The sequence below is a fragment of the Xiphophorus couchianus genome, chromosome 2 (assembly GCF_001444195.1).
Source record: "Xiphophorus couchianus chromosome 2, X_couchianus-1.0, whole genome shotgun sequence".
Classification (NCBI taxonomy): Eukaryota; Metazoa; Chordata; class Actinopteri; order Cyprinodontiformes; family Poeciliidae; genus Xiphophorus; species Xiphophorus couchianus.
The window spans coordinates 32,532,871-32,552,064 of record NC_040229.1 but is presented as its reverse complement, the minus strand read 5'-3'; the positions used below and the strand labels follow the sequence as shown (position 1 = coordinate 32,552,064).

The following is a 19,194-nucleotide window of genomic DNA, read 5'->3' as shown; positions in this document are numbered from 1 at the left end:
CAACACAACAGGTTAAATGTTTGTCTAAATGTAGCAATAATTCTCTTTTAAAACAATCCTTGGACAGCAAAATATCTTCAGTTTGCATGTTATTTTCTTTACACGGTTGAATTGCAGCTAGTTTTGGTGGATGCAGTAATAAAATCTCATCCGTGATATATTTTAGTTGTTTTATTCAAACACAGAGGGATTTTTCCCCCCCAACCAAACACCGACGATAAATGCTTTTGGATGTATAGTATTTCAAAGTGAGAATTTGAGGATTTGTCAAATATAAAATCCTACCCATAAAGGTGCCTTGCTTCACTTTAGATCCATTACAGCAATATGTTCAGTCGATTTAGCCGGTTATAGCTTAAGGCAAATGAAAACCCAAAATAAAGTTTCTCACATAATGTAACTATTACATTAGACTGGAAAAAACAAACAGAAATGTATTGTTTATGGCCATATCATAACCTACATAATCATAAGGAGGACTGCCGTTCAGCAGACAGTCACAATAAAATCCTCCAAATGCAGAATATGTCACAAAAGGTCACCGATATAGAAATGTGCAGAGCCTATTGATGGTTGAGAGAAAGGAAAAAGTGTGTTAGAAAAAAATTACACAACAACAAGGGGAAACACGTCCTTAAAAGGATTACAAACAAGGACCAACTCAAGAGTTCGAGGGAGATTCACAAAACAGGGAGACACAGAGATGTTTACATGACATGGACTCCAGCTGCAACACTCCTCATGTTATGCCACTCCTGAACCACAGACCTCAAAACCATCTCACCTGGGTTAAATAAGGACTGGACTGTTGTTCCTCTTTTCAGATTTTATAGGAGAATCAAAGTCCCAGAGTCTGAAGGAAGTGACCTTCACCATGAGATGCTGCACTGATGCAACTACGCATGCAAATATTAAATGCATAAGATGCACAGTATGCGATCAGACATTTTGAGTGGGTCAAGAGAAATATTTTTTTTTTGTCTTTCGTGAAAATTCTGAATTGTTATTTTAGATTTAATTAGATGTAAGCCACAGTCACAGAATAAAAAAAACACTGAAATAAAAGCTACATATAATCACAGTGAAATTACTAAAAAAAAAAAACTGATATGAGGTTCCCCCCCAGAAAACTAGCTAACCCAGTGGTTTACGTAGGGAAGCCGTCCACTGTGTTTTGAAGTTTAAAAATGGTTAAAGTTCACAGGAAATTGAACATATAACTAAGTAAATATGTTATTGGAAAGCATTGTTAACAAAATATAAACTCCAACTGAAAAGTTAAAACTGTTTAAAGTTGCCTTTGATTAGTAGTAAATGGAACACTGATCAACATATTTTGATAACTAAAGGCACTTTGAACTGCGCAATGCAAAAAACATGAACTTGAATCCAGTACGCATAGTTGGGTGATCCCCAGCCCTGACGGAGGGTTGTATGTTGTGTAAAACTTTTCCTCACCAGGGGAAACTCGTGGGAGACACGCCCGTCTGGTGGGAGCTTGGCACCGAATCCCAGCGCAGGAAACAACTTGTCGCTGTCGTAGTCCTGGATGATCTCCCCAATGGCACGCAGGGCCACGGCGTAGTCATTCAGCTGGTACGGGCTCATGTAATGGAGCGAGGTGGGCTGGGAAGGGTTGCCTGCGCCCCAAACATAGCAACACAACAAAACACAAGTCAGCAACATACTGTCGTTATGTTTCTTTCCCCTGCGTTCGATTCATATTAGTTCACGCAGTGTAGATTTAGATCTAAATACATTTGTTACACCCCTGGCAGAATCGGAGGCAAGATAGATTCAGATGCTGAATGATGCATTTGGTGAACCGGTGAATTTGTGAAACCTGTGGTAAAATCACAGCTGCAGAATGGAGCGGCTAATAAATAACAGACGGTACAATTGTTGAGATAAATGAGCATGCCATGGAGTGCAACATATGGAATATAAGGAGAACTTTGCAGTGATTTTTAGACCTTATCAATCTTCCATGCTTAGGAGTCATGTCACTAACAGAATACTGTTAGAGTGTGATTGGTTTTCTTGAGACTTAACAACTAACAGAAATAGTTCAAAATAAAAAAGATTAATCTAATTCAGGGGGTTCCAGCATAAGTCCTGGAGATCTACTGTCCTGCAAGCTTTAGATGCAAGCCTGCACCAACACACCTGTATAAAAAGAATGGCTTGTTACTAGGCCTTTGCCAAACTTGATGATATGCTAAAGAGGTGAGGTAATTCAAGCATATGATTCAGGTGTGATGGTGCAGGGTTGCATGTAATCCTTGGTTCACACAGCAAGACTTTTAAAATTATCGGGTGATTTTCAGAACCTGAGAGACGACACACACAACAATGAAAGATCTTGTTCATAACAAGTTTGTTCGTAGAGTGTGTGATGCTTTAAAAATGACCATTCATCACATCATTTGAAAAAATAACATTGTCCACAGAGAATTGGTTTAAGAAAAGTGTGTATTCACATGAATAAGCTGAATTACACCACTTAGTGTTGCTTTAAACATACCAAACTCATAGGGGGCCAGTGTAGAGTAAAGCTAAAATCTATGTCAGCCAATCGCAGTCCTTCAAAACAACCACAATGTTCTGTTGGGAACGAAATATGGAGTCAGGAAGTTCGTTTGTGTGGACAGAAAGAGAGGTTGAGCTACTGTTAGAATATAAAGTTAATGAAACACAAGACAGAGTGGACTGGGAACTCTGTTAAGCAAGTATCTTAATGTTGGACGGCATTTTGCCTCGATTGGGAGAGGTAGCTGGTGTAAAACAGCTGAACTCAAATTGCTCTTTCTCCTTTGCAACATATTGGAGCAGTTGGGCTTATTAGTTAAAAAAAGAAGAAGCAAAAAGCATCTTAACCAACATAAAAATTAGCACTATGATAGCAGCCATCTTTCCTCCACTATTTGGTCAAGAAGTAACAACAGTCACATACAGTGACTGTTGTTACTGTATGTACAACATACATACACTGTTGTTACATACAATGTATGTACAACATACATACACTGTTGTTACATACAATGTATGTAACAACAGTCACATATGTGACATCATTATTTGCTGCAGACTGTAATGCGCAGACCTCTAAACCTCAAGCTTCCAAAGTCCACACTTTGGTCAGAGTTTTTATTAACAATCATCTTTAGTAATATTAAATAGAGGTTACGTGTGGATGAAAAGCCAAATTGCATAAAAATCTATTGGGTTCACCAGATATCCAGCTACAGAAAACTTCAAATATGAACCCAAACTGAGGCCATCAATGAAGCATCATCTTCCTTCAGATGCTAGAGGTCAAGCAGCACATGGGATGGGAGTGACACCTCTCTTCTCTCTGGAAGCTCCAGCAGCAGAAGGAAATGCCCTAAGAAAAGTGTGACTCAGGTCAGCAATTTCTCTTCTTCGATCCATGTTTAGTCTCCATGGTAACCACGTGTCGTACAGGCTGGTGGTGGTAATCTCCGTTACATCCAGGATGAGGGTCTCTGATTTCCCTTTTACTCAGTCAGGTCTCACCCAGTTTCTAACCCATAACAAGAACTATTATTTTTCATCAAACATGATCTGTACTAAAAAAATCCTCCCAAAAAAGCAACGTCTTGATAATGTGCACAGCTATTCTCCGGCACTGGATTTACTAAACATTGTCTACATTTTCGAGAGCTCATAAACAACGCATTTGCCATGTGCATGATGCGACCAGTCCCCTCCTCCATTCCTGGTCTCAAACAGGATTCAGTCCGTTTCTACACCCATGAGTTCAGGTTCTACATTTCATGCTTTAGCAAACTTTGCACACATTTTGTTTGGGCCACAGCTGAGCTCTGTCAACCAGAAAACATGAAGCACAGACATAATAAAAAGCACAAAAAAAAAGAAATATATTCTGTTAATTCAAAGGCCTTACATTTTAGAACACACAGTTGTATTTATACACTGAATAAAAAGACAAGTATTTTTTTCTCACCGTATAAAGTTAAATCAGATCAAACTTTTCTTGTTTTAGGTCAATTAGAATTACCAAAATTATTTACATTTGCCAAATGCCTGAAAAAAGAGCTAGAGCATTTTTTTTAATCGTTTTTTTTGTAACTTAATTTAAATGGTCAATGTCAAGAATAACACTTTTGAAATGTATGACTTGGGTTAAATCTTTTGGGATTCCCTTCTAATTGACCTAAAACAAGAAACGTTTGGTCAGATTTAACCTCAGACAGTGAAGAAAAATGTGTGCGAGTCTTTGTTATTCAGTATATGTGAAACAACTGCATATGTTACATGTTACAGAGTTTCTTGTCAGCAATTGTTGCCTCCCATCAATCTGGGAAGAACTAAGAGGATAATTCCAGACACTTTGAGGTCCATCACTTCTGAGCTAAAATCCTCTTTCTAAAGATTATTTATAGGAAGCTTGAGGCCAGCCCTGATACCAGACTGTGAAATATTCAGAAGACCCCAGCGACTTCCGTTAGCGTGTTGAACATGAGAGTTCATGACAGGACAATTAGAGGAGGGCTGGACAAGCGTGGCGTCTTTGGAAGGATTCCCAGGAGAAGGCTCTTGGCAGCGAGTTGGCGGCTTTACAAAGTTGAAGTAACGACCCCGTCAAAGTCCAGACTCTGAACTTGATTGAAATCCTGTGGCGGGAGCCAAAAGAGAGAGCTGAGCATAAATATATGCCAGCAAACGTCTCTGAGCAGAACACTGTAAATAAACGTGTGCCAGAAATCCTCCAGACAGTTATGGAAGTCTGCTAAAGGTCAGACTAAAGACGATTACTTTCAGCTTCCTGCTGATTAACATGGTTAAAAAAAATAGCCAATAAATCTTCCTTTTGGTTATGAACACACCCCATTGTTTCCTTTCTTTGTTCTTTTTTTGTGTAAATGTTAAAATGAAGGGATTTTGAAACTGATCACAGACTGGAACTGTGACCTTAAGGTGATATCAAGCCTTTGTAATCCTAATTTTTCAAAAATAAAGATTTATTGTATTATATAGGAGCCAATAAATAATTATGTACTCTGCTTTTTATCAGCCACTGCTTCTACATAATAGCTAGAATATTTTAAAGGAAATAACCAGCGTGTGTAATTAGTTTTTTGTTTTATTTAGGGTAAAAAGCCTTGTGTAAAATCCTTTAAAAGGGCAATATTATGTCAAATTGCCTGTTTTAACCTTTGTATCATGTTGCACTGTCATTCCCTCATCAAAAACCCACTTGGGAGTGTTGCTTTGATTCTTTCATGCATGTTTGAGAAATCCTTTACTCTCCATGGCAACCATTCAACTGTACAAAATGCCTGGGTGGACCTAGCCCCGCCTTTGAGAAGCAGCTCCTCCTCTGAGCTGCAGTTTCCAAGCTTCTGAGATTCCACCTACCAGAGCAGCACTCCCCACTCAGCTCCTTCAGACTAGCCAGCAGCAATTAGCAAACACCTGGTGGAACTGAGCATCTGCTGAGTTCATTACAGGAGCTCCTCCTCAGTGAAATGCTGGTAAAAACATAGTTATAGGTTTAATAGAGGAGCCGTGTTGTGATGACTTCCTGAAGGTGGAGTTTCAGAAAGAGCAGGAGTTCTTAAAGAGACAGAGCCCCAATTTCAAGAAATTAGTCACATTTGACATATGCAGCATTTTTTGTAACAACAGAAGTTAACACAGTTACTTGACTCTACAAAATGACACTATGTGGCTGAAAAACACAATACAGCCCCTTTAAACTTTGAAACATTTCTCAGCATATTGTATTCAGTTTTTATGTGACTGCCTAATCCTCAGGCGGTTAATATTTTGCTTGTGGTAGAAACTGCTCCATACACATTTTCTTAATGGTCAAAATTATCTCCTCCATCTTTCACCATGTCCTGCAGGACCCTGATAATGACCCATTTATGTACCCAGTGGAGCAGCCAAGAGGCCGTTTTTACCTACTGAGCATTTTCAGATATGTGCAACTTTCTTAAATCATCGCCACTGTGGCTCATATTGAAAGACTTTTCCAAAAATGTCTCTCTTTTTTTTTTACTTATCTTCAAAATTATCACATAATATATAACAGTTATAACCATGTTTGACACGTTCCAACTCCACAAAAAATGTTTTTTAAATATGTCTCGTCAGTTGAAGTGTTATGATTTGTGTGTGCTATGGCAACTATGTTGCAGCGCATACATCTGTCTGGAATCTGAAATCCAAAAGCTAAAAGTAATTACCGTTATTGAATTTATAATGTGGAATTTCACTAGTTTGATGTGATGCTTTGTCTCCATGTAAATGAGCTGACAGAGAAACACAGCAGGTCCATTTATCCCTGTAACATGGGGCTGGACAAACCGCAGAGAAGAGTGAATGTAGAGCAGGTTTTGGCACCACTCCACCACATCAGTGTGCAGGATTTAGATTAGGGAGGAGAAAGCTATGTTTCGACTACGGGTTCCAGAATTTGAAAACTTGGCGTGTTTCAAATGGAAGAACCTGAAGACAATGAGGTCAATATTAGTTAAAAGCCAGACTAAGAGTGTTGAAAATGCCCTGCAGAAATATTCCAGTTTTTGGGCGGATGGTGAAGACGTTGAAGGGAGGTTACCATGTAAAATCAACTTTTTCAGCTTCATATTATGTAATAATGTCATTCCTTCATCAAAAACATACTTTGATTCTTTCAAGCATCTTTAAGAAATCCTTGAATCATTGGCAAAAACGTTGTTAAAGGGTTAATAGAGGAGCCATCTTGTGATGACTTTCTGAAGGCGGAGTTTAGAGCTTTAACGATTCCTTGAATGATTCGAGGAACTCGAGTATTAAAATTCCTCGAGGCTAATTATCTGCCTCAAAGCTTCATTAAATTATGTTTTATTAGTTAGCGCACCATGTTCTGGCCGGGTAATTATTTGTGTTGCGCAACGCTCTGATTTCCGCCTATGAATTGCTGATGCCTATAAGTTGGGCCGACGTTAATGTCCGATATTGATACTGCTGTTATGATTTATTTGATAAAATTTTGATTCAATTACTCGATTAATTGTCAGAATAATCGAAAGAATACCCAATTACCGGAATAATTGATTATAGCCCTAGCAGAGCTTCAGAAAGAGCAGGGGTTTCTTAAAGATACAATTCCCAATTTCAAGGTGTTAAATTATGAAGTCAAACTTCTTTTAAGTCATGTTTGATAAAGCATTTTTATAACAGCTGAAGGTAACAGTTACTTGATTGTGTAATAAAATGGTACATAATACTGCCACTTTAAGGCTCCTCTACCAGAGTCAAAAAGCAATTTTTCACAAGATCCTTTTTCCTCAGGAAAAAATATGTAAAAGTAGTGCTACTCGTATCTAGGTACAATTTTGAGTGCTCTGCCACACTCTATCTACATCATGTTATTAACATTTGTGGTACAAAATAATGGCAAACAGAAAAAAGGAAACCAATTTTAGATTCTAGCATTAAACTAACATTATTAGTTTATGCTCATGGAAAACCTGGTTGTGGATATTGTTCGGTTTACTCAGCGCGGTGGGAGTCCGATTTGATTATAGTACAGAAACTCATCCATTCTTTCTCCTGTTAAGTAAGCCCTGAAACTGTTTAACTCCGTATTAATCTGCTAAATCACATTTTGTCAGAAAGAGTCAATCAATCATCTGTGACAAAGTCTTCTGCGCAGAACAGCTAATTGTGTTTGTCTGTCTTCTTCTTGCCGTTCCTCATCTGGGCTGGTTTACTGCTAGAGCTTCCAAAAGCAGCCCGACAGGCTGGAAATGTAATTTGTAAAAACGAAAAAAATGCGAGCACAGTGATTTACTGACTAAGCAAAGTACTCCGAAGTAAAACTCAAAAGTTTGAAACGACAAACTTCTAACAGTCAAATTTTACACTCTAATTCTTCTTTTTTTTTGCAGCTAAATTAAGTCATTAAGCCAAGTTGACTGACTAGGAACTCCCCAAAGAGTTCAATTTGCACAGATCTGATCTTTTAACTGCCAAACTTTCATGCATTCGATACACTGAGGAGATGCAATTACAAGAGCGAAGCAGTGAAACACTCACCGTTTGATGCCGTGAAATCAATTGCCACCGTGAAATTAATCTGTGTCCTACAAAAAGAAAATAAATGGCATAAGGAGAAACATGGAACCATCAATCATGTCAGATTATGCCGCGGCGTGTTTTCAAAGCGTGCGGCAGAGAGCAACTAAAGCAGCAGGTTATCGGCAGCTGTCTGTCTTATTATTGGAGCCGGGAGATAACGCCGCAGCCGGTAATCTGCCCGGCTGAGCCGCTGCAGAGTCTACACTAATAACTGCGAGTGACACAAGATTTAATGATGAGAGCAACACTGCTGCCTAATCCTGTACGACTTCGTACCAGTTAGTGGGAACTTACCCGCCTCTGATGTAGTCCAGGAAGGACAGCTCAGTGTCCACCAGGCAGGACAGGAGGGTCACCTGCCAGTCAGAAGAGCACGGGAGTAAGACGGGAAGCCTCACTTTATAATCAATCCATCAAGTTAATTTGTATGTCACATTTCAACAACACTGGGTTTCAAAGTGCTTCACATTGTGAAACCATAAAGAAACATTATAAACACAGCTGTGAAAACCAGTGACATCTAATGGAGTTTGTCAAGTCATTGTCAAAATCGTCAATACAAAGCAAATATGTTGCTCAATGTTCCAGTTACTATGGGTACAAAGTCACTCTGAACAGGTGGGCTTTTGGCTCTATTTAAAGGAACTCTGTTTCAGCTGTTTTTGCAGTTTTCTGGAGGTTTGTTCCAGATTTGTGTGTCTGATTAATATTTTAGGCACTGCTGCATCGATCTAATCGATGCGACGAAAGATAAACACATGGATGAGATTCTCTGGGTCCTGCTGAGGCACTACACTGAAAAATCACAAAAATCTTACCAAGTATTTTTCGTCTAGTTTCTAGTGCAACTATCTTGGTACCCTTGAAATAAGATAAAACTAACTTACAAGTGACTTCTCAGCAAGATATAGGATTTGTTTTAAGTAAATAATTATTTTGCATGGATGAAAAAATTGATTATCACAACAAAATTTCCCCATGTCATAAGTGAAATAATCTGCCAGTGGTACGAGTACTTTTTCATCCATATTAAAGAATTATTTACATAAAACAAGCTTCTAAATATTGGTTAAAAGTTCCTTTTAAGTTAATTTTCTTTTAATTCAAGTGCACTGAGATATTTGCACTAAAAATTAGACAAGATTTCTTAGTAAGATTTGGTCTTTTGGCAGTGTAGCCCCTTAGCCTCTACCAGCCTTCTTCAGGTGGTAGAAGGCTGTATTTGTAACTGTCTTTATGTGACTCTGAAAGGTCAGGCATGTAAAACTAATTTTAGTATTTCAAAGATAAAGACTTTTTTAGATTTTGATCTCTCTTTTCTTTCATTTAAACAATAATTACGGTAAATGACCACAAAAGCTCTACGTTCTAGACTGTCACTGATTTCATATAGCTTCATATAGCTGTTCCAGTCAAATTGTTTGTCCATATGGTGAGGATATAAACACTCGCCGTCAACATAGGTGCTGTTAAAAAGCCTGATCAAACAGATGTTTTAGGTAGATATGTGCCTTCGCTAATTGCTTTCTCCCCACTCCAGTGGATCAAAGTGGAAGCGTGTTTACAAGTCGTGGCAGCCAAAGTGGAGCTCTGTAACGCTGTATAAATAAAGCTAATAAGCGAGAAACAGATGCAGGGAGTTTTTCTTTTTAAGATATTTTCTTTCTGGCAAGATACGCCAGTAAATAACCTAAAGTATTCCCATCAATTTTAATAGTGTTCATACCACAGTTACTCATTAAGACATGATCAATCTGTCCAGTTGTTTTCAACTTTTTATGCACCAGATTCTTCCCTCCCACCTTCCTCCCTCACTTCCTGTTTAGATGAAATAAAATCCTGGTTGCATCCACCCTCCTCAAATTAAACAGTGACAAAACAGAGTTTCTACTAGGAATGCTCCGATCAGGATTTTTGCTGCCGATTCCGATACCGATCATCCATGAGGCCGATCACCGATCACTCTAAAAGCGGGGAAACTCCATACATTTGCGCTTTGGCATGTTGTTGGCGTACTGACAGCCAAGCTATCTATCTTCTGATTAAGAACAGGGCTGCCCGCACTGACGCAGCTCAGGGATTACGTGACACGCAGCGCCGTGCGCAGTGCCCTAGTGCCTGTAAATTGAATGGTCCAATGAAGGTAATTTAAAAAAACAGGACATTTCCTCACTTTCTAAAAAAAACCCGGGACGCCCGGGACAGGACGTGAAATACGGACATGTCCCGGGAAATATGGACGTTTGGTCACCCTGCCATTACTATGTCAGTAAATATTTCGGGATATATAAACTTCAAGAAAAATTATAGATGCATCAAAAAACTGCTGATAACGAGAACATATTGATTTCCAAAGACAAAAATAAGGAAAGATTTACCAAAATAGAGCATGAACTATGAAATATGACCGATAACTAATCGGGTAGCTAGCCGACTAGTTAGCTACCCAGCTAGCAAGATATTTTTCATAGTCATTGCTCTTTGACACAATTCATTAACATATTGAATTAATGTCACACCTGGCAAGCTAAGTAACATAATCTCAATGTTTTTCTTAGCAGCAAAATTGGGCAAGAGTTTTTGCTTCTCTAATTAACATCATAGAGTATATCATAGTATATTGTTATCGCTACAGTAATATTTTCACATGTATTTTGACATACTGTATAGTATTTGTGTTTCAAACCGTCTCCACTCACCGTTCCTGAGTTTTGGTACTTCTTCTTCTTCTTCCCTTTCTTTTTCGGATTTAGTACCTGTGGAGACATAAGCTTGTTTTTAAAGCCTGAAACAAAATTGTTGAGTCTTAATGACTCTGAAACAGTCAAAGTTCGAGTGACTCCTGGCCCCTGAAGTTTTAATTAACCCAGACTATTTAGCAAAGCTGAACTAAATGCCTTTTTAATAAGCATTACCATAGACAATCTCTATCCCCACATTAAAGGCAAAGTAATTACTAAATTTACTTTAGTCTCCCTTTTACAAATTATTTTTCCACAGGCCTCAGGATGCTGCTCCCAAAAGAACCCAGATAAAACAGCAGCACACAGGGGGTATATATTTGAACAAGCTCACATTTAATATCAAGTTTTACTCTATCTATATAGTCAGAGAGAGGGAGAAAAAAAAGAACTGTGAAAAGTGAAGAAAACTGATGGCATATAACTTGAAGCATATAGAAAAAAAGGCTGCCCTACTCTTCTGTCTATACTAAAATGATGGAGGTTGTTCTTCTTAAGCAGCTTTACTGAGTCTTAGTCTCCAGAGGTTTATGCTTTAGCAGAGCTAATGGAACAGTTAGGTAAACGCTCGAGGACATGAGGAAGGCTCAGAAGACTGACTTCAGTAATTCAACAGATTATAAAAAGGAAATAAAAAACGGCCTTTCTACTGCAGAGACTCACAAAGTCATTCTATTAGTGTCATGATGTGATGTGAGGTGGTGGTAAGGCAGACGCTTGGAGACCCAGGTAAGATGAATAATGGTGGTTTAATGATGAAATCCCAAATAAACCAAACAGTCCAAAACCCAGGCAGCACTGGTAAGCGGAAACCAGGCTTAACACAGGTAGCACTGGGTGAACGAATGGACGTCAAGACAGAGACAGCACAATGACACCAAATGAGACGAGGACCCGATGATTAACAGAGAACACAGGTGGGGTTAAATACACAGAGGGTAATAAAGCAAACGAGACACACCAGGGAACAATCAAGTGGAGGACAGGACAGCACAGGGAGTCAGAACACAGAGAACTCAAAATAAACACACAAAAAACTCAAATCCCGACAGCCCCCTTACCCCCTCAAGGGTGGCTACTAGACGCCCAAAACAAGTCTGAAAACCAAAACACAACAAGGGTGGGTGGAGGGGCGCAGGACGGGGGGCCAGAGTCCAAATAACAACAAAAAACAACCCAACAGGGTGGGCAGAGACACAGGAAGGAGCCAAGAGTCCAAAAACAACAGAAAACAACCCATCACACAAAAAACTCAAATCCCGACAATTAGGTTATAAGTACATAAAAGTCTGAGCATCTTGTTCACGTTATTCTGAACATTGGACAGCTTTTCAAAGGTTATCCATCTATTGGACTAGTTTTAGTGATATATGATCCATCCTACAGTAAAAGAGAAAGAAGTGTGTTTATACCACAAAAACAGATCATGAACTGTGAAATATGACCAACAGCTTGCCAGCTAGCTAGCTAGCTTTCTATCTATCGAGCTGGTCAGATTGAAAGCTAGCAAGGCTGTTTTAATTTAAGAACATATACATTTAAAGATTAAACAAAATTAAAAACAGTACTAAAACCAAACTAAACCTTAACAATAAACCAAAGGGTGACCAATGTAGGACGTTTGATGAAGTATGTTGGAATATTTGATTCTTAATGGAGAGAAGAACCAAAGCATTTTCTTTTAATTTACTACTAAGAAAAGAAAGACAAATAAGAAAATGGTAACACTTTATTTGAGTAAGTCTTCATGAATATTTATGACTGTTGTCATAAAGTGTCATTCGGTAAATCATGACACTTTTAATACAAAGCTGACATTATTCAAAATGTTTTTGTTATGACAACTTGACATTAACCAAGAAATCATGACCAGACATAAATTTGTTATAAAACTATTACTGATTAAACTTTAGTTTTAATAACATAAAGCTACATAATTTCTAAAAATGCATTTTTAAAAAATGTTTTTACATCTAACTTGTTTTTTAACCTTATTAATCAGAGGATAAAACCATAGAAAAAAGACAATAAGCTAAAGTCAGCAGGGCTCCATGAGCTTTTATGCTCACACTGCTAATTAGTGAATAATTGCTGCTATATTTCTTCTTGTCAGCACAAGCAAAGCAAAACTTTAAAGTGAATTGTTTTTTAAACTACCCCTACTTAAACCTTTTTTAGTCTGGAAAAAAAGGTGCTGAATAGATTCCCCCCCCGCTCACCGTGAGAGAGTGGATATATATTTTTGGCAAACTGAACAAAAGTGAGTCAGATGGAGTGTTTCATTTTATGCACTTACAAAATAATCAACTAAAGCAATGTCACATATTGTACAGAAACCATGGATGAAACGGTAAGTTAGCATTACATCTTAAAGTGAACGACTACAACCAAGTTTTATTAAAATGCTGAGAGAATTTTCATGCTAGACTGAAGCTGGCATGATAGCTAGCAAAAAAGCTAGCGAGCGGTGTAGCTAGAATTTTACAAAAACCAGCGATCATAATTGGTTACAATATATCTAGTTGTAAAGAGCGGAGCTGTAACTCTGCTTTTAGGCTTCAAATGTTCATATGTCCTTTTGGTCAAAAATATTCTGACACTATAAGGCTCTACCGCAGAAACTATTCACAGTGCACACATTAGTGAAGGTTTCTTTCTGTAAAAAGCAAAGATAGAAATGGCCACCAGCATCATTATTCAGAAGCCGTCGCTGTCAATCACACGGGAGGAACTCGTCTTTGTAGTAACTAAGAAAATAAAAGTCTGCAGCTGTGGCTTTGTCTGTTTGCATTCACAGGAAATGTTTGAAAAAATAAAAAATAAAAATCTATGAGAACAGATCAGCCCGACACTGAAAGTTGCTGCTGAGTGCAGAGCTTTTATCACTGTACATGTAGCAAGCTTATTGGTGCGTGCAAGTGTTTTATTTTATTTTATTTTATTTTGATAAAGCGTTAGATAAAGTGCTTTCCAGCACTTCCTCATCTCTAATTGGAATTAGGTTGAGTGTGTGGTCATATCGAGGGACTGAATGGATACCAACGTCTATGACAAAAGCCTGTAGGCGTGTGTGTGTGTGTGTGTGTGTGTGCGTGTGTGTGTGTGTGTGTGTGAAGAATAGCACCTCATAGACATGGAACTGTGACTGGCTTCTGCACATTTCTCTGTAGCTGGTGCTGAATTCGCCGATGAAGTCATGTCTGTTAAAAAAAAAAAGAAAGCAGAGCAAAAATATGGTCACATTTCACTCGAACTTCAAAATATTCATATGGAAGAGGATTAGGGCCACTAAAAAAAAGCGTTAGATTTGATTTACCCTCAGTATTCTTACTTTTGATGTCAGAGGATTAAAGTTAGAATTCTGAGAAAACATAAACATTTTGAGAAAAAGTCAAAATGCAGAGGGAAAAAAAAAACAAGATTAAAGTCAGAATTATTATTTTTTTCTTCAGTGGCACTGATCGTCTTCCGTAGGATAAGGATCATAAAAAGATTAGAGGAGTAATCAGAAGTATCAGTGATAAGCTGTGTGGCCTCTGTCGTCAGGAGGCTAGTTGGCAGTATTTTAATTTCATGGAGATAATGAAAGGTGTTTAAAATTAGAGTCAAGTATTATTAGGAGCTCAGTGGAACAAACACATCCAGTCAGATACTTTGTGTAGTTTACACTAAAAAGGCAGACAATTTGGTCTGAAAAAAATCTCTGCTTTAAAGGCATGCAATATAGTACACAATTATTGGCACGTCTTATGAACAGTCTTAAAATAAATGGTTGTTATGGAAACAACGAGATACCAACCTTTCTTTCAGTTCTCAAACTGCGAGCTTGTAAGATTTATCTTTCTTTTTTTACTTGTTTTACAGTCCTGCTCACGGTGTGACAGTAAGATAATACAAGTCAAGCTCTATCTTTGTTTGCAGCAGCTCCAGTTTATTAATATTTGATTGCTCTGAATGTAAATATGGGAGTGAGTGGGGTAGCTATATTCTTTTAGATACTTAAACATGGTGGAGGGTTTTAAAGTTTCCCCTCTTACAAGAGAGTTCTGTATTTATTACAGTAGGTTCACCTCAGATGTAAAAGACAGAATCTGAATAAAAATGTCAAGATTTATGATTTTAATAGGATTTGTATTTTATTTATGTGTTATTTTATTACACATATTTGATCACCAACCAATCAGGAATATTCTGTCTCTCCCTGCTTGTCCGTCTTTAAGAGGTCCTCCTATTCTCCCCTCATTACTTCTATTAATTGCTCCAGTTTGAACTCATTACTTACATGATAACACCTTTCCACGCACTCAATTTATCAAACTCTAACTTCTCCACCATGGGGGAGACCAACAGGTACAAAACAGATCTGCACAAAGCTGGGAAGGGAATTAGAAAATGGAGAAAACTCAAGATGACTCTGACACCAGATAGTTTGGTAGACTTGCTTTGATTTTGGAACAGAATTGCAACATTTGTTACATTTTCAGCCGGTGTCGCTCGCATACACTCTGTGTCAAACAAGCCAAACCCCTTTGAGAAATCTGTTCACACCCCTTGCCTGTGGTGGCGCTGTACCAAGAACGACAAGAACGTCAATAAAACCTCTGAAGAAGACACCGAGCGCAACGTCCTTCTTTGCAAAATGTGAACAAAAGCGGAGAGGCGTCTTATTTTAGCAGTTTTAAGATTTCTCTTTTTTTGTCTTGGGCAAATGTACCGAGCAAACAAACACTGTTCAACAGCAGCTGCATTTCCACTAACCATAAAATTGTGCAAATTGAAACTAAAAATAATAAAGTAGCTTAATGGAAAGACGCCAATTTTTTTTTTTTAAAAAAACTCACATTTACTAACAACTGACTCATGCCAGTTCTGCTTTTCGTTTAGAAAGAGCTGAAAAAACCCCAAATGCTTTTGAAGGGGACTGTAGGTAAAACATTAGAGGCTGGTTAACTTCCTGTTGGAGCAGAACAGACACTAGTACATAAACTCCAGTGGGAACAAAACCCCAGTCATTATCATAAAAACAGAACTTCTCAGTATTATCTGAATGTTCTTGGTGAGTCAGTAACACAACCCAATAATGTGGACCGCTTTATGGCTCTAAAATGTCTGCACACCTTTCATAAAATGACAAGTTTCAACAACAATCAATAAATTGACCACAATAAATCATTGCACTCTTTTCTACATATAATGCAATATTTCCATATGAAAACCAACACAAAGGAAAAATTATAAGTGGTTTGATAAATGTGCAGCTCTAAACTCATACATTTTTTAAAGCGCCTTTTGATCCAGTTACAGCAGTGACTCTGACTCTCAGCGCCATGAATCCTGGGCTTCACTTTTAATTTCTGGAGGCCGATACTGGGAGGTTTTTGATCGTTTTGCCTGGTTTTGAACCAAGTCTACAGTTTCTTTTGTAGTGTTAGGTGAACCTCTGAGAGTGAAACTAAATGACTGAATCAACTTTCATCATAGGCATATTTTTGTCTGCAGCTTAGTGAATAAGTCACTGTGTTTCCATTACAAATGTGCGCAAAACTTTGTCAATGTTCCACAAATGTCAAAACAAGCAAAAAAAAAAAAGACAATTTTGCAATTGTGGTGTTTCCATTAAATAAGAAATACAATTAAAATCACATATTAAGTTTTTTCACGCAACAAATCACTAAAAAAACATGCCACGCTGTGGTCCTCCTACCACTTCCTGTCGTCTTCTTCTTTGTGGTTTCCATCAGTGGCAACATCCTGCAGTTGATCATGTGACTCATGTGATGTGAATAAAGTGTTTCCATTGCAGTTTTGCGAAATAAAGAATTTCGACATGGCCAAATAAAACCACCTCATTCTACCACCAAAATGTTTACGGAAAGAGCAGAGATGCAAATTGCCGTGTTTCCATCAAGCAAATTTAAAGTATTAAATTGCACATTTAACGGAAATGCAGCTACTGAGAGACTAAGAATGCTGCAGAATGTAAAGCTGGGATGTTGAGGATTTAGTTTAAGGTCTCTTTCTCTTTAAGGTCTTACATATTTTCTACCAATTAAGTTTGTTGGGATTTAAAAAAAAAAACAAACATGAACACAAAAGGTGTAATTTTTCCAAAAATATGGATTAATCTCTATGTATTTGAAAGTGCAAAAGAAAAGTCACCCATAGCACTAAACACGTGCTTCTTTTTCTCTATAAAACAAGAAGCTGTGAGATGATTTCTCTAAGTGTGATCTGGGACTGTGAGCCCTTCTTAGTTCTTCAAGTAGATATATTCAGCACAGGTTTTATTGGTGAGAAGGAGCCAATAATGTGGGATGGATTTAATTAAATAATGGCATACCAAAACCTACATGTTATTACCACAATGTAATAACATGTAGGTCATAACATAATAAAATAGACCCTCACCCTCCGTCTCTGTCCCAGTCATAAACTTCCACCTTAATGCTCCTGTAGAGAGAAAGAAAAGGTAGAAAACAAGTTCAACCCTTAAGATTTATTATCAGTTCAAAGAGCTCACTGCTGGTGTGAGGAAAAGTTTCTTTATACAGTGTAATTTTATTTCACTTCTATTCCTTTATTTTCCTTTAAAGAATGTCTCCACATAAACTTGAATTGGAACGCACCACAAGTTTCCTAACAGATTAGCTTTTTTTCCGCAGCGCGGAACCCCGTCGTTGTGCTTTTTGACTTTTCCTCACACGTTTCCTGAGATTTCATAAGCTAATTAATCTCTCTATGTCGCCACATATCACCGCCGCGCCTGAATACTTCAGCAGCTCTAAAATTCGGGATCCTAAAGACGCTGCAATTATCTGTAACCAGTTGCTGAGGGCTTGCAGGGTTCCTGCGGTGGGCTGCGTTGTACCTGTCATAGTCTCCGTTGCACAGCGCCCTGACGGGAATTTTAAAAGCCTGCCACACCGGGTCCAGGGTATTCTTCACCACTTCTGTTTTGTGGCAGATGGTGTAGCTGTGAGACATATAGAAGTGTTACGTTGACAAAAAAAGAAGAAAATAAAAAAGAAAAACATAATAATAGCCCAGCAATGCATGCCACTCTTTGTCAATAACTGTTGTTTTGTTTGTTTTTTTGCCACATCCAGACTGGCCCTTTGTTACCAAGCTGTGCTGCTGTTATACCCTGCAGCGGGGCATTTAAGTCGCATCAGTACAAACCCAGCTGCTCTAAAGAGAACGTGTTAAGTGTGAGACGCTCAAGTCGACTTGAATAACAAGCATCTGCGGGGCAGGAAAAAAAAAAAGATAAAAGTGACCTCCGCACAAAGTTTTGCACTTAATTCCATCACTGCCCTCTTTGTTTTCTTCTTGTCAACTCTGTCCTGTTTTATCGGCTCATCTACTGCCTCCTCGTGATGAAAGAAGGGGGGGATTAGGAGGGAGAATGTCACATATACATCATCAAGGGTTATGTAACGTCGCAGAGACAAGTCACTCTGCATAGGAGCTTTTAGAACATGAAAACAGCCGCGCTCTGGCCTCCGTGTACGTTACAGTCATCTTTACGTGCCGGCTGGGTTTTCTGTTGCTTACATGCGTCACATCGAGATGGCTGGATCTCTCAGTTCACCAAGTCGAGGCAAAACAAAAAATGGGGGAAAAAAATGCCTTGAAGGACTTACAACCCGTCTTCGTTGCTGCGGTAAAACACAAGGAAAGGATCCGATTTGCCAAAGAAGTCCTTCTTATCCAACTTGTTGCCACAAAACTGAAGCATCACCGACTCCTAAACAGGAGAAAAAGAAACACATGTTACTGAGAACAACTAACGATGTAAATATCCAGACACAATATTTGTGTCTGGAAATATTTTCAAAGGGAACTAAATGAGGGACCTGAGACAAAAATAGAGCACATGGTGACATTAGATCATTGAAATGTGTTGACAATCTGACAAAGCAGAGGGATTGTGATATTGTCCACTGGCTACACTTCAATATTACAAAACCATGTGATGGAAATATTATTATTAAACATTGCATTTAATAATTCCTCTGAGGATCATATGTTTGTTAAAAACTTTCACCTCTTTTCTGACTTTTAATCTCATCTGTGGACATCTACTGCAGTTAGACACCATCAAATGTCACGGCAACCAGAGGCTGAGTGAGACTTTTTCATTGTCTGTCACTTTGACCTACGTGGCCAAACATTCCCACCACAATTTATTTTGGCCTGCCCATTTCTACAATGATAACGATGTAGTTAATAGTCTATCATTTTATGTAATATTCAACCTGAACAAGCTTCACAGAAAATCTACATCATGCTTTTTCTCCGCAGTGATAAAAACAACAGACTGTGGTAGTAGCTGCAT

At 38.3% G+C, this 19,194-nt stretch overlaps 1 protein-coding gene across 1 annotated transcript in view; it reads right to left on the bottom strand.

Moving 5' to 3' along the window:
• The window catches only part of LOC114159897 (copine-8-like), a 98,291-nt gene that overhangs the window by 20,019 nt on the left and 59,078 nt on the right, over positions 1–19,194 (bottom strand). Inside the window, exons 8-15 of the mRNA XM_028042151.1 lie at positions 18,500–18,603; positions 17,725–17,829; positions 17,265–17,306; positions 13,981–14,056; positions 10,815–10,871; positions 8,410–8,471; positions 8,074–8,120; positions 1,459–1,640 (exon numbers count right to left, since the gene is read on the bottom strand). Coding sequence (XP_027897952.1) covers positions 1,459–1,640; positions 8,074–8,120; positions 8,410–8,471; positions 10,815–10,871; positions 13,981–14,056; positions 17,265–17,306; positions 17,725–17,829; positions 18,500–18,603 — 675 coding nt within the window. The remainder of the gene's footprint in view (positions 1–1,458; positions 1,641–8,073; positions 8,121–8,409; positions 8,472–10,814; positions 10,872–13,980; positions 14,057–17,264; positions 17,307–17,724; positions 17,830–18,499; positions 18,604–19,194) is intronic.